At 40.4% G+C, this 18,683-nt stretch overlaps 1 protein-coding gene across 3 annotated transcripts in view; it reads right to left on the bottom strand.

Annotated features, from left to right (window-relative positions):
* The window catches only part of ATP6V1H (ATPase H+ transporting V1 subunit H), a 49,535-nt gene that overhangs the window by 14,300 nt on the left and 16,552 nt on the right, over nucleotides 1-18,683 (bottom strand). For all 3 annotated transcript variants that reach the window (XM_074819163.1, XM_074819174.1, XM_074819183.1), the window contains exons 6-11: nucleotides 14,740-14,844; nucleotides 13,637-13,690; nucleotides 10,736-10,833; nucleotides 9,079-9,271; nucleotides 2,004-2,182; nucleotides 1,094-1,219 (exon numbers count right to left, since the gene is read on the bottom strand). In XM_074819163.1, coding sequence (XP_074675264.1) covers nucleotides 1,094-1,219; nucleotides 2,004-2,182; nucleotides 9,079-9,271; nucleotides 10,736-10,833; nucleotides 13,637-13,690; nucleotides 14,740-14,844 — 755 coding nt within the window. The remainder of the gene's footprint in view (nucleotides 1-1,093; nucleotides 1,220-2,003; nucleotides 2,183-9,078; nucleotides 9,272-10,735; nucleotides 10,834-13,636; nucleotides 13,691-14,739; nucleotides 14,845-18,683) is intronic.

Genomic DNA, 18,683 nt, shown 5'->3' with positions numbered 1-18,683 from the left:
CCACATGTTTGGGAGGCTAGTTGGTTTTCTGTGGGGGTTTTTTGTTTGGTTTTTTGGAGGGGTTTTTTGGGAGTTTTTTTAAAGAAACTACTGTAGATGACTGTCCTTTTGGCAGCACAAGTACAATAAATTTACCTAACAGTTCCAGAAACAGAAGAGATGAATACAGCAAAACACTGCAATTGCTACAGGAAATACTAAGCCTCTTGATCTTCATATTGCAGTTGACAGCATATAAAATTTTTAAGCGTATAATCCTATACATTTAGCAATATGCTCACAGGGAGGAATTTATCAGACTTGTTTTGGTGAGGCTTCAGGGCAGACCGAAATGCACGTAAAGCTTGTTCTTGCCATGCCTTCAAACATCTCACATGCTCTACTCGCCCTCCTGACTTCTGTTAGGTCTGGCACTTATTAGCAAATACTGAATAGGAAGAACACCACATATTAAACTTAATGACAACGAAGTTAAACTAAGAGCTCCTACAAGCTATTTGACCTAGAAATCTTTTGGGTACATATTTTCAGAAGCCAGCAAATAAGTCCTTGACTCCAAAAGGAAAGATGAGCTTCAGCTTCACTTCATCTAACCATTTAAGTACACCAAATAGTCCCAAGACAAAATAGATTGCAACGTAATGCAGCAAGTCAGATTTTCCATGGAACAGTACCACAACTTCCAGCCCCCAAGTATTCAAGACAGGAGTTCATTACTCAGGTCAACAACAACACACAACACACAACTAAGACTAAGGTATGGTAAAAACATTTTTAATTACATCAATTAGTATAGCTGTTTTTCAAGTGAAAGCATGAAAAGAGTCAACGGCACAAAGCTGCATGCAAGTTAACCTATATTCCCTCTATCATCATCAATACATTCTCACCAGTAAAAGCAAATAATTTTGCATTTGAACAAAACAAAACATACATGAGTAAGGACCATACATTCTAAAAATAGCAAGAAGTTCTGACTTGCTTTCATTCTAGACATTACTTCGTGTTGAAATGTAAAACCTGTATTAGATACTGGTTCAGTTAAACACAGAAAATATTAAAGAATTATGTGAGTCAAGACTTTAAAACTTACTTGAGTAGTTCATAATTCTTCTCATTTAGTCTTACAGCGTTCTCACGCCAAAACTTCTCAGACTTGTGTACAGGACTCCACTCCAGTCTTCCTGACTTGAGCTCAGAACTGTACTCATCAAAGGAACTGGAACACAAAAGACCTAAATGAAATATTGGCTGAGCTTCTATGAACAGAGTTGAACCATGTGCCCAAGCCAGTCCCTAGCAAGACAAAGCTGGAGCACAACTTGCTATGACACATTTGGAAGTCAGCTCTTTGCAGAGCTTAAGAACTGTTTCCTGTCTCAGGGTTCAACACTTTAAAAATAAGGAAAGGCATGAAAGGCAAGAGAAAAATTTGTTTTCAAACATACCCCTCCACCTACCCAAAAACACAATTCGTGTAGAAAAAAAACATAAAGACTCAAGCCACACAACCACAGCATTTGGGAATTTAATTGGCTGTTTTGCCTGTTTTCTAGGTTTCAACTTCCCCAACCAAGAATCCCAGTCCTTGCCTTTCATCCAATTAAACCTTTGACATGAACTACAAATATGCAGTTCAATTTATGCACAAGAGCAAGAACACTAAAACTAAAAAACACTAGCAAAAACTTGAGTTAATCTGGACAGCAAATGTATTCTAATCAGGTAGTCTTCAGCTTAGACTGAAACCTATCTATAAGATCCCTCTGAAGTCCTTTAACAATTTATCAGTTACAAAAATCACATATTAAAAGTAAAGATTTATTTTCTATTCAGCATGTAAATACTCACTTAGAATAGGAAACGCGTATATACAACCAACATCTCTGTATGCTCTACCTTATCAACTAGCATTTATGTATCATAAGTCTGTATGTTAAAAAAAAAAGTTTTACCAATGTTCATATAATGGCATTTTTTTAAGTTCACACCGCAAAGCATACCTAAGGTCCTGCACGCTCTCACCAAGCTTGTCCAGCAGAAATTTGATATCTTCACTTATGTCTTCATCATCATATTTCTGCTGATCCAAATTTTCTAGCTGCTTTAAAACTTTACACTGAATCATGGCAAGAGCATATTCTTGGCGAGTTTCTCTCTCAGTAGATTTCTCTAACAAATTCTAGGAAAGTAAAAATGTATTTATTTTGTTTGCTTTAAGAACAAACTACTTGGTTTCAAAGTGGTATGTTTACAAAATTCTTAAATTCTTAAGTGACAGAATTGACCAATTCCCAAAATAATCTCTCCAAAGAAGTAAAGTATGGCTCTACCACACAGTGGCTGCTTTACACCTACATTCAGTAGCATAAATTGCCTAGGACTGATCTTACTACATGGGAGGAGTATTCATATGTGTCACTACAGCAGACGAAGAAGAAGTTTAAAAAAAAAAAAAAAAAGGCTTCATCTTGCAAGGTCAAAGTAATGCAACTGTATGTACTGAAAAGCACAACCACCACTGTATTCAAGTTTAGGTCACTTACACCTTTTTCCCTCTAGATGGTATACTACCTAAAGTATTAATTCACATGCTTTGATCACTTTCCAGTTCAGATTGGGCTGACTACAAAGACTATTCAAATATAAAGGGCAGGCTTATATCCCAAATCCCAGAGCCTCTGCCATAAACAACTATTTTTATCTGTGATTATCATTTTAGCTTTCTGTGCAGCAATAGCATTAAGCGGGAAAGCCTTAAAAAAAGCCAAACAACACCACAAAACAAAAACAACCTGAAGTCATCTTTCCAACTCAAGAGTTACCATCTGGATTAAGTCAGCTTCTTTTGAATTTGGGAATATTCCAACTAGACATTTTTATTCAAACAGAAGCTTGTTGGTAAGACTGGAATTAGAAGCACAGAATGTAATAGTCAAGTTCCAATGTCATTTATCCATTACCTTTCTACTCAGTTTAATCATTTTCAAATTATGTTGTTCAGAGCTAGCCACCTGCACTTTTTGATAAAGCTGAAAACATGAATTCCGTATAAAAGTCAAAGTCCTTAAACAGAACATGTATTTATATAAATAGGCCTTCACATCAACCAGAAATAAACAATGAAACCATACAGAAAGAATTTAACTGCGTGTCACAGAACCGTTACACCTAAGGTTTCTAAGATATCAGACATCATATTAGATAGCAAGGCAGAACACTGCAAGTTAAAACTTGCATAGTGAAAATAAGTCATATTGCTGCTTTTAATGGCTACATACAATTAGCTTTAATGTGCAAAAAAAACCCCATTGCTATTTCAGTAAGAACTGACAAGTAAAAGGTAATTTACAGAAAGTAATGCTAAATCACTTAGAGTTAAAAGTGCTAATGAGAGCAAAAACACAAATAATGAATCCTAAAAGACAAAATTCAACAAGTTCAAGGAGCAGGTAGATGAAGTTTCCAAAGAACTCCTAGTTAAGACAATTATAGGCAGATGTGGAAGCTACTCAAATATTATTACCTATCTCATACCAGAGTGAGATATTCAAGCTTTTTAGACTGAAATTGAAAGGATATGTTAGGAAAGCACAAACCGGAACACATTAAATAGAAACAGTAAACTACTTGTTGAAAAAAAAAAATCTTAAAGTATAAAATGAGTTACATGTATAAAACAGGCATAGAAGAGAATAAAAGTACAAAAAATGAGGAAAAAACATTTTAATAGGTAAAGAGATAATTGATTCAAAGGAGACAGAAGTACCCAATACCTGTTGCTTTATAGAAAAACATTACATTACAATTACATACTTCAGGCAATTAACTTGCCAAAGAGGTGAAACAGGTCAATTCAGGAGAAATCATAGCATGGTTTAGATTACAGATCATCTAGTCCCAACCCCCCTGCCATGGGCAGGGACACCTTCCACTAGACCAGGTTGCTCAAAGCCCCGTCCAGCCTGGACTTGAACACTTCCAGGGAGGGGCCAGCCACAGCTTCTCTGGGCAACCTGTGCCAGTGTCTCACCAGCCTCATAGTAAAGAATTTCTTCCTAATATCTAATCTAAATCTACCCTCTTCCCATTTAAAGCCATTATCCCTCATCCTATCACTACAATCCCTGATAAAGAGTCCCTCTCCATCTTTCCTGTAGGCCCTCTTTAAGTACTGGAAGGCCGCTATAAGGCCTCCCCCGAGCCTTCTCTTCTCCAGGCTGAACAACCCCAACTCTCTCAGCCTGTCCTCATAAGGGAGGTGCTCCAGCTGCCCAATCATCTTTGTGTACCTCCTCTGGCCCTACTTCAGCAGGTCCGTATCCTTCTTATACTGGGGGCCCCAGAGCTGAACACACTCCAGGTGGGGTCTCATGAGAGCAGAGCAGAGGGGGAGAATCACCTCCCTCGACCTGCTGGTCACACTTCTCTTGATGCAGCCCAGGACACAGTTGGTTTTCTGGGCTGCAAATGCACACTGCCAGGTCATGTTGAGCTTCTCATCTACCAATACCCCCAAGTCCTTCTCCTCAGGGCTGCTCTCAGCCCACTCATCACCCAGCCTGTATTTGTGCTTGGGATTGCTCCGACCCATGCGCAGGACTTTGCACTTGGCCTTGTTGAACTTCATGAAGTTCAAACAGGCCCACCTCAAGCCTGTCCAGGTCCCTCTGGATGGCATCCCTTCCCTCCAGAGTGTCAACTGCACCACATAGCTTGGTGTTGTCATCAAAACTGCTGAGGGTGCACTCAATCCCACTGTCCATGTCGCCAACAAAGACGTTAAACAGCGCTGGTCCCAATGCTAACCCCTGAGGAACGCCACTCATCACCCCCCTCCATTTGGACATTGAGCCATTGACTGCAACTGTTTGAGTGCAACCACCCTGCCAGTTCCATATCCACCGAGTGGTCCATCCATCAAATTCGCATCTCTCCCAATTTAGAGACAAGGATGTCGTATGGGACAGCATCAAAAGCTTTGCACAAGTCCAGGTAGATGGTGTCAGTTGCTCTTCCCTTATCCACCAACGCTGTAACCCCATCATAGAAAGCCTCCGAATCTGTCAGGCACAATTTTCCCTTAGTGAAGCCATGCTCCTTATTTTCCATATGCCCTAGCACAGCTTCCAGGAGGATCCGCTCCATGGTCTTGATGGGCACAGAGGCAAGACTGACTGGCCTGTAGTTCCCCAGGTCTTCCTTTTTTCCCTTTTTAAAAATGGGGGTTCCATTTCCCCTTTTCCAGTCAGTGGGAACTTCACCTGACTGCCACAACATCTCAAATACAATGGATAGTGGCTTAGCCACTTCATCCACCAGTTCCCTCAGGACCCATGGATGCATCTCATCAGGTCCCATGGACTTGTGCACCTTCACGTTCCTTAGATGGTCTCGAACCTGATCTTTTCCTACAGTGGGAAGTTTTTCCTTCTCCCAGACCCTGCCTTTGCCTTCTGCAACTTGGGCAGTGTGGCTGGAGCACTTGTCAGTGAAGATTGAGTCAAAAAAAGTTGTTGAGTACCTCAGCCTTCTCCATACCCTAGGTAACCAGGTCTCCCATTTCCTTCCAGAGAGGGCCCACACTTTCCCTATTCTACCTTTTATCACCAATGTACCTATAGAAGTTTTTCTTGTTGCCCTTGATGTCCCTGGCCAGATTTAATTCTGTCAGGGCTTTAGATTTCCTAACCTGATCCCTGGCTGCTCAGACAGTTTCTCTGTATTCCTCCCAGGCTACCTGTCCTTCCTTCCTTCCACCCCCTGTAGGATTCTGTTTTGTGTTTGAGCTTGTCCAGGAGCTCCCTGTTCATCCATGCAGGCCTCCTGGCGTTTTTGCCCAACTTCCTCTTTGTCAGGATGCATCACTCCTGAGCTTGGAGGAAGTAATCCTTGAATATTAACCAGCTTTCTTGGGCCCCTCTTCCCTCCAGGGCTTTATCCCATGCCTCTCCATCAAGCAGATCCCTGAAGAGGCCGAAGTCTGCTCTCCTGAAGTCCAGGGTAGCAAGCTTGCTGCGTGCCATCCTTGATGCCATAAGAATCTTGAACTCCACCATTTCATGGTCACTGCAGCCAAGGCTGCCCTTGAGCTTCACACTCCCCACCAGCCCCTCCTTGTTGGTGAGACCAAGGTCCAGCATAGCACCTCTCCTTGTTGACTCCTCTATCACTTGGAGAAGGAAGTTATCATCAACACATTCCAGGAACATCTTGGACTGCTTATGCCCTGCTGTGTTGTCCCTCTAACAGATACCGGGGAGGTTGAAGTTCCCTGTGAGGATAAGGGCTTGTGAACATGAGGCTGCTCCTATCTGTCTACAGAGGGACTCATCCAGTCGGTCTTCCTGGTTGGGTGGCCTGTAGCAGATCCCCACTATAATGTCTCCTGTCCCTGCCCTCCCTTTAATCCTGACCCATAAATTCTTGGTCAGCTCCTCATCCATCCCCAGGCAGAGCTCCACGCACTCCAGCTGGCCACTGACATAAAGGGCAACACTCCCTCCTCACCTCCCCTGTCTGTCCTTCCTAAAGAGCCTGTATCCTTCTGTTCCAACACTCCAGTCATAGCAGTCATCCCACCACATTTCCGTGATGCCAATAAGGCATGCACACGTCTCTAGCTCCTCTTGTTTATTCCCCATGCTACATGCATTTGCACAGAGGCATTTAAGTTGGGCCCCCGATGAAGCTGACTTGCTGGCTGGAGTGGCTGGAATTCCTTTGTGGGGCTCCTCAGGTGCTCTCCTGCTGACCTGTGACCCCTCTCCAAGGTCTGGGCATCTATTGCATCTATTGCTGGCACTGGCATCAAGCTAGTAGGAGTGGGAGGGATTGAGGTTCCCTTCCCCCAGAAACTTTAGTTTAAAGCCCTCTTCACCAGCTTGGCAAGCCTATGACCAAAGATGCTCTTTCTCTTCTGACAGATGGGCCCCAGCAGTCCCCAGTACACCAGGTTTCTCAAAGCAAGTCCCATGGTCTAAGCAGCTGGCTGTGGCATCAGTCCCGTAACCAACTGTTGATATGCCAGATTCAACTCACCCTTTCAAACTCCTTCCCTTTGACCAGGAGGATTGATGAAAAAACTACCTGTGTTCCAGACTCCCTTACCAATGCTTCCAGGGCTTTATAATCCTTCTTGATATTCCTCAGACTGCTCCTGGCTGTATCACTAGTGTCCACGTGAAACAATAAAAAAAATCAAGTAGTAGAGAAGATGTATGCAAGTTGTCAAGACTCATGGCATACCTTCAGTAATGCACAGGCAGTAGGAATGATGTGGGGAATGATCAAGCCTAGTCCTTTATGCAATTCACCTATTTTAGTTCTTTTTTTTCATATACTGATACCGTGGCCACAGGAAAAGAGCTATTTTGCCTCTGCCACCTATTTTAATTTTGCTTCAGAACTCACAGCTCTGATGTCTAATTTCTAATCTATTATTTCCTGGCTGCCAGTTTATCACCTCGTTTTCATGACAACACTAGTCTTTAATGTTGGAGAAAGGAAGCGGCTAAATTAATTTCCCTGAAGCCTCTAACAGGACCATCTTATTCTTTCTCAGCCTTTATTAAAAGAACTTGGCTTAATTTTTGTCTCCTCTTGCAAAACACACTAAATCTAAGAACTAGCAATTACTTCTCCTACTTTTTATGACCTCAGAATTGGAAGAAGTTGGATATAAACTGCTGATCCCCTCAATTTTTCTCTTTCTTTTTTCCAAGCTGTGTTGCTGCTTATTATTATTATTAATCCTAATATTAAACTCTTAAAGTACGCTAGAACACCTACAGAGGTCTACATAGTAAGAACAGCCCCTACTGAATACCTCATGTCAACTGACCTCCTTCATCAGGAGAAGAATCTACCTTATTCAGAAATTTTTCAAAGTGGCTAGAGACCATTTAAGGCACAGACTAAGCACCTGCACACAGCTCATTATTGCTGACCAGCAAGTCAGTAAGCAACAATTCCCCTCTCACCATCCTAACTTGCTTGTAACACCCACTACTGGATCACAATCAACACCCAGGATAACAAATAGTTTCCAAGATCTACATGTACTCAGGATACAAGTCCTGTTTTAAAACAGGATTACAAGTCATTCTAGCATTACACAGACACTTGACAAGCATGCACATAAACCTATGTGTATATGCACAGTTAGCATCCATGAAAACAAATTGGTACTCTCACAATGAAAACATCAAGCCTTGGTGCTTAGTTATTCCAGATTAGGCTGAGGGGAGACCTCATCACTCTCTACAACTACCTGAAAGGACATAGTAGAGAGGTTGGTGCTGGTCTCTTCTCACAGGTAATTAGTGACAGAACAAGAGGGAATGGCTTTAAACTCCAACAGGGGAGGTTTAGACTGGACATTAGGAAAAAATTTTTCACAGAAAGAGTGGTCAGACAGTGGAATAGGCTGCCCAGGCAGGTGGTGGAGTCACCATCCCTGAATGTGTTTAAGGGTCGTTTAGATGAGATGTTGGGGGATATGGTGTAGGGGAGAACTTTGTAGAGTAGGACCGATGGTTGGACTCGATGATCCCAAGGGTCTTTTCCAACCTGAATGATTCTGTGATTATCTTAAACAGGACCAGTGATTTTCAGGTAACATGGACACAGTAAGTCAGCTAATGACTCTTACATGGATATTGTCATTCATCTTGACAGATTTTTGGACTAGTAGACAAAAATAGTTTCTACATCAGTCAGCTGGACAAACATATGCATGTTTAAAATAATATTTTTAAATTAAAGCTTCATCAGGCAAAATTTATCAGGTATTAGTACCTATAGTGTTTTACACTAGTACCAGTAGAAAAAAGAATCTTGAACTAAGAAGGGAAATCACTAGTTACTTTAAGATGACATTGAATAGCAGACATCCGTTACTTGTAATACCATCTCTATTACCTGTAGCAAAACTCAGTTCACAAAAAAAGAGGGAGAATTAAGCTTTCAATCCAGTTTACTGAGACAGTCTAGCAGAAACAGCTGTGCACGAGCAACATTTGAGACGTACTCATTTGAGAGAGAAGTGCAGCGTGACTACAGTCAACAGTCACTTACCCGAAATGCTGCAAGGATGATTCTAGTTACTTTCTCCTTGACGGATTCCTGAAGAATATCCGACAGCACTGGAACAATATTATACCGACGGAGATATTCACACATTTGAGGACTAAATGCCAGCAGCCACACACAGAAAATCATCTGATACTGGAGCTGGAAGCCACATTTGTTGCTCAAGACCCCCATGATACTGAAAAATTAGCATAGTATACATTTAGCTTTTAAATCATGACTGTATAGATTGCATTGCTTCACCCTGAAACATGAAAAGAAGGGGTTAACAGGAACTTATTGGAAAGAGCTGCTGAGGATTAGTATACAACACACGCTTCACAATATCCTGCACCAGCATTTATCACTTGTACAAGCAGCTTGTTCAGAAAGCCATCTTTTAAAGATACAGTTATTTCCTCCTTAGCCCTACAGCCATAAAGCAGCTTTTCCCATGTGAACTGATGTGGTACTGTATCCATCTTCAGGTTCGCCGAGACTCTTTTTCTACTGGCATGTTTAGAGCATTATTTGTCATTCTAGGAGAACAGAGAAATGGAGGTACACATAGCTACTCCTTCAGAGTTAAGAAAGAGAAGGAGTAAACAGAACAAAATCTACACAAATTGAACTTGTTTCCTTAATTGTTACTCTCCACAGGAGTGTCTGAAATGAGCTGAAGTGGTTATTACTTAACAAGTGAGTTCTCAGAAAACAGCTTATAGATATAACACATCACAGATATACAAAACACTACTAGAGAAGAAGTAATATCAGATCTCCAAGAAGAAATCATACTGAAGCTTTGTTCAGCTGAAGTTTTGAAAATTTAATAAGCAATTTACAGGTCCACTCCAAAAAAACGTAACCCAACTAAAAAAAAAAAATTATCTACTTTCAAGATCATTGCTATCAAAATGAAGACAAATTCAAACTTGTTGAAACACAGGCTTACTGTAATGCTTTAATAGTTTATTAAAAAGCTTCCTTGGTGAAGAAGTTTGTTTCAATAGTGTCACCTTGACACACGTGAACATCTTTTGAACTTTTACTTCACTAGCAATTTTGACTTTTCTCCATTTCAGAGTACAGGGCTATTTTTTCTTAAAGTGCAAATTGTATAGCCACCATCCCCAATAACGCCTGCATGGCAGAAAAATTATTTCTAGACAAGCATTTTTTAAATAAAATGAGTGACATCCTAGCCTCATGCAGAGCTATTTATGAAGAGAATCTGGATAAAAGAATGACCTACTTGAAGCCGTATGTGGAAAAAAATTGAGCTTAGCTCTAGAACATGTTTCTCCTTTCACTAATATTTTCAGACTGAACAACTCCAAACTGAAAGACAAGGAAGATTACCAGAAGCTCATTTCATTAGTTCTTGTTCTATTAAATAAAAAACAGAGCATCTTCAGCTGAAGACAAATGGCTATATAAGCAGTTCTTCATGAAGAGTAAAGTATCATTAAAGCTTCAACACTGGTACCTTTATCTGCAAGTTTCATTTGTCTGTTTGATTGTATTAATGTTTGAAAACAAATAGGTTTTGTACTCAAACAGAGCAGCTGTCTTTTACAAGAGTTCTATTCCAGAAGAGGTCACTAGGGAATGTGCTATTGTAAGTGCAAGTTTATCCATATAAATTGAAATAAATGCTCACCAATTTACTCCATCTGCTTCTACCCACGCAAAGCGATATTCATTGACCCTTAGCATCAGCTGCAGACATCCAGCAACACATTGTACATACTGGGAACTCTGGGTGAAAAGAAGAACACATCATTTCTTACAACAAGAGTTAGGTAGTAAGTGCTAAAGTTCAGTTTTCCAAACTAGGCTTTACCGGCATACTTCAACACACACTTCAGTGACACTTCTGAGTTAAACAGGCTCACTCTTACAATGCTTTACATCCCCCTATGTAGAAAAAAAAAAAACTCACAAGAAAAGGTGAGAAGCAAAATAAAAATGGAGAAGAATTTTGAATAGGAAAGAAGTGTTATGAAAGTGATACCATTTTATATCACCATAAAAGATTTTTATAGCACATTTGAACATGTCTTCTTTCAGTATCTAGGAATGAAGGCTGTCTTCCGTTCAATTATACCACCAGAGCCCTTTCACCCACAAAGTCAATTGTTACTCCATTGAGCAAACTTTGGGAAATAAATCAGCAAACTGGTTACCAAGCTTGAAGAAGTTTGCTAGAGGTCATTGTAGAAAAAGGAATCTTGAGCTCAGGTTCTTCTCACTCACATTCTCCAACTCAGAACAGCAGTGGTGCCATTACAATTGTATATTTTCCTAGGCATTTGCTACACAGTACCATGCTTATCATAATGAGATGTATATTTATACAAAAAAATACCACTAGAAAAACAAGTATGCAAAATCATCCTCAAAGTTTATCTTTGCATTTTAATTTTTTATTCTTTTCGTTAAAAGCTTAGCACAGTATATTGTACTAAGAAAAGAATAAGTCAGCTAAAGCTTTTCCATCAGGAAAACAGATATGCACCACTGAATTCTATTTTCATTCAGACTCCTATATGAACAGTCACAAAGACAGAATCATTAAACAGCTTTTCATCTCTGAAAGTATATATTTTATGTGCAGTAACACATAAGATGGGCTGCAGTTCAAAAATGGGCTTTGGTCAACACACTGTCCCTCCCACTACAGGAACAGAAAGATTCCCAAGGTGCAACAGAAGTGGCATTTTTTTCTCTCTTGCTCAACTTCAGACATTATCTTCACTAATACTCAGACATGCTGCTGATAAAATGTTGGGGTTTTTTCCCCATAAACCTTTTTCTTTACTAAGTGTCTTGAAAGTCTTATGGTAGATCACTCACATAATGCAAGGTCAAACCCTTCAAACATTTAATGGAGTAAAGAAGTTAGGCAATCCCATATGAAGAGAAAAGAGACAATAAAGCGGATTTAAAATAAAGATGAATTAATCTCTGATGAGAGACACAGAATTAAGACCTTTATATAAAAACTGAGTCTGAACATCTAGCCCCAAATCATCATAATTCATTTCGCTGGGTTGGTACTCACTCTCACACACCATGCAAATAAAACAGACATAAGCAGACATCCAGCCCTCCCACTCTGAATAATGTATTAATTTATCTGCGCCACCAACCTGTGTACTACTGAACTTGGAGTTTTCTTTTTAATGAGACTGCCATAAAAGCATCCTCTTCCAACACTATAATTGAAATTTCAAAATAGATGCCAGCCTCATTTCCTGTCTAAAATGCTACAACTGCATCTGTAATTTAGTCTGAAATAAATTAGTCAGGACCTCCTTGGAAATCCTTCACAAGCTAGATCTGAATCAGAACACTAACAAAGTCAAGACAACACTTACCCAACTTAATTGTCCTAGAACATATTTGCACTATCAGTTCTGCTGCTTTGGGACCCTGCAGTGGTACAGTACATCCATGCAGTGCTACAGTACAATGAATACAGATTTCTAAGCAAGTTAGAAGAGCTCACAGCTCCATAACAAGTGGTGTTGTGTGCTGTAGAACTATTTACTCTTTTAAGGTTATATGACTGAGGGCTGTCAGCCTAACAAAACCTAACAGAACTGCACATGAAATACTGAAATACTTTAACTTCTACGCTTAGGCCATAATTTTACCCTCTATCCATGGTCATGTATAATAGTCTTTCATCTTTTCTATTTTCAGCCCCAGTCAGGCGGTAATTTAAGAGGCTTTTCTCTACAGGAAGCTAACACTTTAAAGTGATGACTACACTTAGAAGAAAAACAAACTGCAGGTTCATTATTTAAGTCTTCTGGAAAAACTGTGAACATGTTCAGGTTGCAAAAGAAACAAAAGACCCAACTGAATTCTACTCCACATTCAAAAGCTACAGTAAACTGTCTCGTTGTGCCACAACAAAACAGAAAATCCAGTTATGATGATCACTAGTGTTTGCTATACTGCCGCAGTTCATCTCCAAGCTCAACAGCCATTACAGTTACATGAAATTCAGTATAAATAAATACTGATGTGAAAAGGACAATTCATTTTCCCCTGAATTTAAGCTATTCAAACATGAAAAGCTTAGAGCTTTGAAAGCACTCTTGTAATTTCATGCTACAGAGGTTGAGGGGCAATGTTAGCTTCAATATCTGATGTGATGTACAGAACTTAGGGTACAAGAGCCAAAAGCTTCTTAGTCTCATGTTGCTTCTACAAGTCCGACAGTTCAGTGCTAAACAGATGGTACTGTTCAAATATTAAATTAATTGCTAAAACTTGAAAAAAATCATATGCAAAGAGAATGCCACATACATCTACAGTTTTAACAACACAAGACGACTTGTAAAATACCTACTTCTACTTTCTCTGAAATCCGTGTTTTAAAAATACTTTTGTTTCTTGGCGCCATCACCTGGCACTCTGTTGTTGTACAGTTCTGATTCCAAGTACCTTCTATTACTGACACTAGACAGAACAGCTCTGCACCTTAATCCAAGGAGGGGGTATCACCTGCCCAAAATCTCAAATTAACAGATTTCAAAGATATACTCACATCGCTTGTGGAGACTGCTCCTGCTTCCACAGAACCCCCTGTACCACGTAGTTTCTAGCAAAAAACCAGAAGTTTAAAATCAGAGCTGTCCTTCACTTTTACAGAACAGTTGTTACGAAGTTTCTTTCAATTCTCCAAACTCTCTAATTGTACAAAGATTAAGAATCTATTAGATACTTTTCCTGCTCAATATATTATGATAGCATTGTATTTAAATCCCACACACACCGTTATGTCTAAAAGAATATCCTGGGAGCTGATCCTGGTATATCAAGATTTAGGGTTTATTTATTTATTTAAGTGTGGATTTAGTCAAGACTTTTATCCACGTTCATCTTAGAATTTGAAGACTGTTCTCTCGAATCTTTCTGTACAAAATTCCAACTGTAATATTCTTCTTCCAGAGCAAAAAAAAAAAACCTCCTTTTTAATAAACCCAGTTAGGAAAACTATGAAAAATATACCATTACTAAACCTAGTGAATGTTTCTCTGCTTTCCAGAATCCACTTCTGCTACAACACTACCTTACAGAATGACAAATCACTGGGTTTTGGTAAGGATTGAAGGGAAATTCTGCAAAAATGAATACAAAGGAAGAACGATTCATCTTTCAAGGACAAGCTACCAGTAAGCAGTTCAAACTGAGCTAATGTCATAAAACCACTGTCCAAATAAGTCAGGATTTATTTTGTTCCAAGAGATGGAACTAAAAATAAAAGCTTTGTACTACAGTAAACTGGAAAAAAGCTTTGATATGTGATTTTTCTTTCTGGCAAAAAGCTCTTGGAAACAAAACGATACAGGGCAACAAAAAAACCTCATCACATGTTTTCTCAGTGTCCAGAAGAAAAATTAATGTTAAACAGAAGACAAAAAGTCTTATTTTTCCTTTCTAATTTACATTTCAAATACTATGGTAGAAAATAAAAAATATTAAGTTAAAAACTATGTGTTTGAATAAGGGATGTTTAGCTTTAAAAATTAAAATTTCATTTTAAAAAAGAAAACCAAAAATGTACCTTTTTTTTGCACATCTATAGATTCATATTCATTAAAAAGTTTCCAAAGTCACTGTAATGTTTAAACAGAAGTAGTTTTTTACCTGTGAACTGAGTTGAGTTTTAATCCAGTTGAAATAGTAATTCAAGTCACTGCCTTCCATAAGTTCCCTCCCCCAGGCAGCCAGTTTGGCAATAATTCTTGCTGCCTGAAAAAGAATGCAATAAACAGTCTTTTCAAACGCAGCAACTTCAGCATTCAGTGAGAAGTCCTATAAGCTCTGGAAACCAAGTTTAGGTAAAAGATGGCCCCTTACAGAAACCTACCTGTTTTCTCTGTAGGGGGCTCTTCATGCCTAGTAATTTTGTTTCTCCAGCTTTCTGCTGTTTCTACTTCCTAGTAACTGGTATATTTTCACAATGTTATCAGACACTTGTAGCTGATGAAGTTCACAAGGCACCAGCAAAGAACTCAAAAGGGGGTGGAAGTGAGCTATCAATGGACTACTGCTGTAGGACTCCATTACAGTCAGAAGTCCATCAACAGTAAGACACTGAATGGCCTAACACATACATGAGCAGACTTATTTTAAACAACTATGGCATATGCTAACACAAATGATTGTAAAGTATTGAAGTTTTTTGTACTTGAACTGAAGCAAGTCATCTTCAAGAAGGGAGAAGTTTCAAGCCTAGAAAAAAAAAGTGGAAAACCAAAAGGGATGGTAGCATGTAAAAGTGAAGTTGAGGAGTAAAAATGTAGTGAGATTAAGAATTTTCATGATGCCTATGGCACAAGAATAGATACAACAAGAGTATATTTCTATGACAGCCTTTCCAAATTATGTCTGACGTAACTCCACATTGCAGCCTGCAGCTTATTTATAGAAACATTTGAGCCAGCTTATGTATAAAGTAGTCTAACCAAGAAACTACTGAAGTAAGAGTTCATTTGCCTGCATACAGCTCCATGATGCAGTGAGGGGACTATTCCAGGCTCCTTTCCACTATACTGCATTCAGATGCACAGCAGCACCACCACTGATGTATAGAGGAATTATGAGTGAGAGTCTGGAATAACGATCTCTACACTGAAATATGTCAAATTCACTTCTGAATGCAGCCAAGTAACCCTATAAAATCCCTTCAGCTTTAAAACATGAGATGACAAGTCCCTAGCTTACCATGCTCCTGAGTTTAAACTGCCCCTGAATGAGAGACCATTCATGCCTAGCAGAATTTGAGCCTGGACACAGGGAACAAGTACTTTTGTCTGTCTATGCAGATGCAAGAATGTAGCATCAAAAGTCTTCCAGTGTGCATAGTAAGGAGGGGAAAAAAAAAAAAAAGGGAAAAACAACACAAACCTAAAACTTTGTTTTGAAAACATTCATGCTGTTTAAAAGTATATATATATGCACAAACAGTACTAAAAGGCATAATAAGGGAGTAAACAGTGTTTTAAAGTAAATTCATGTCACATAAGGTTCTCTGTGACTTGTAGTTATTTGTGTATTTTTGCAGTACCTAAAAAACCCAATATCTAAATAATGCATCTGTGAGCAGAGAAATACTGGACATAGAAATTTCTGTACTATACATTTGAAAGTCGCTATTCCAGGAAGACTAATCAGTTCGCACTGCAAGGGTCTAAAAAAATTACACTTTACCTGCATACTTGAGAAGTCAATGTTGTCTGAGCTTGCTCAGATTGCACTTTTGCAAGATGGGTCTTCAGCAGCAATACCACCAAAAAAAAAAAAAAAAACCACCACCAAACCACCTCACCAACCAAAAAACCCCAACAGTCTCCTCCTTCAGCTGCACCAAGTAACCTGATTCCACAGCCATGCAGTGAATCAGTCAGAATAAAATAAAAAAAAAAAAAAAAAAAATCAAGCCTGACCTTTTTCCTTGAAAACAGGCCAGCTCACTGTTCAAGTTGCAGTACAGCCCCCAAGAGAGTTACACTGGCCGCTCCTAAGGGCAAACAGCATGACTTGCCAGGAATTCCTTGTACCAGTACTGCCACCACAGCATAACACAGGCCAGGTATATGGTTTTGTAGTTTGAGCCACTGATTTGATTCTACCATATCATGCCAACGTAAACATATGCAGTGAACAACAGTTCACAGCTGTGCAGTTTTCTCTCTCTTCAAGGCATAATGCAAGTTTTATTGGAGGAAATTATGGTGTCAATTAGGAATTTACAGTAATATAACCATATTTTTCCCCCCACAAGGAAGAAAACTGCTGAGATTAAATGGCCAGTTCTCACCACAGATGACAGAATAATATTAAGAATTCCAGAAAAGTTACTCCATATCCACTAGCAGCATCCAGTGGCTCAGAGCACAGCAGATACCATACAACACAGATGGTTGTACTGGGTTTGGCTGGGATGGACTTAATTTTCTTCACAGCAGCTCACATGATGCTGTGGTTTAGACTGTTGACCAAAACTGTGTTGATATACCAATGTTTTAGCTGTTACCGAGCAGCGCTTGCACAACATCAAGGACTTTGCTGGGTAAAAAACTGGCTGGATGGCCGGGCCCAAAGAGTTGTGGTGAATGGAGTTAAATCCAGTTGGCGGCCGGTCACGAGTGGTGTCCCCCAGGGATCGGTTTTGGGGCCACTCCTGTTTAACATCTTTATTGATGATCTAGATGAGGGGATCGAGTGCACCCTCAGTAAGTTTGCAGATGACACCAAGTTGGGTGGGAGTGTTGATCTGCTCGAGGGTAGGGAGGCTCTGCAGAGAGACCTGGACAGGCTGGAGCGATGGGCTAAGGCCAACTGCATGAGCTTCAATAAGGCCAAATGCCGGGTGCTGCACTTCAGCTACAACAACCCCCAGCAGCGCTACAGGCTTGGGGAGGAGTGGCTGGAGAGCTGCCAGTCAGAGAGGGACCTGGGGGTGTTGATTGACAGCCGGCTGAACATGAGCCAGCAGTGTGCCCAGGTGGCCAAGAAGGCCAATGCCATCCTGGCTTGCATCAGAAATAGCGTGACCAGCAGGGACAGGGAAGGGATCTTACCCCTGGACTCGGCCCTGGTGAGGCCGCACCTCGATTACTGTGTTCAGTTTTGGGCCCCTCACTACAAAAAGGACATTGAATTACTCGAGCGCGTCCAGAGAAGGGCAACGAAGCTGGTGAAGGGTCTGGAGCACATGTCGTACGAGGAGCGGCTGAGGGAACTGGGGTTGTTTAGTCTGGAGAAGAGGAGGCTGAGGGGAGACCTCATCGCCCTCTACAACTACCTGAAAGGAGGTTGCAGAGAACTGGGGATGAGTCTCTTTAACCAAGTAATGAGCGATAAGACAAGAGGGAATGGCCTCAAGTTGTGTCAGGGAAGGTTTTAGACTAGATATTAGGAAGCATTTCTTTCCAGAAGGGGTTGTTAGGCGTTGGAATGGGCTGCCCAGGGAGGTGGTGGAGTCCCCATCCCTGGAGGTGTTTAAGAGTCGGGTTGACTAGCGCCTCAGGATATGGTGTAGTTGGGAATGGTCAGTGTTAGGTTAACAGTTAGACTAGATGATCTTCAAGGTCTTTTCCAACCTAAACGATTCTGTGATTCTGTGACTTCTCTGTTTCTCACTCTACACTTTCAGTGAGTAGGCTGGGTGGGGGGACCAGGAGGCCGGGAGCGGACACAACCAGGACAGCTGACCAAAGAGATACACTTGCCAGGCACCAGCCTTCTGGTGTTATGTGACTGCTTCTGCATCACTTTTTTTTGTTGGATTTGTTTTGGGTTCCATCCCTTTTCCCTTTTTTCCCCCCCTTCACTTATTAGACTGTCTTTATCTTGATCCACGAGTTTTTTCGCTTCTGCCTTCCTGATTTTCTCCCCAGTGCCACTGTGACAGACAGTGCAAGCAACTGGGTGGGAGCCTTCCTGTCAGTCAGGGTCAACCCACCACAACAGCAGACATTATTTCTTCCCCTGTATGCTTACAAAACATTTTAAGGAGATTTCAAGGAGCATTGAGAGAATAAAGATATTTACCTTTCACAGGATGAGAACTTAAATTCTAGTAT

This window comes from Strix aluco, chromosome 1 (assembly GCF_031877795.1).
Source record: "Strix aluco isolate bStrAlu1 chromosome 1, bStrAlu1.hap1, whole genome shotgun sequence".
NCBI classification, from domain to species: Eukaryota; Metazoa; Chordata; class Aves; order Strigiformes; family Strigidae; genus Strix; species Strix aluco.
Note: the sequence above shows the minus strand (reverse complement) of the source record. Positions and strands in the feature narration are given on the sequence as shown.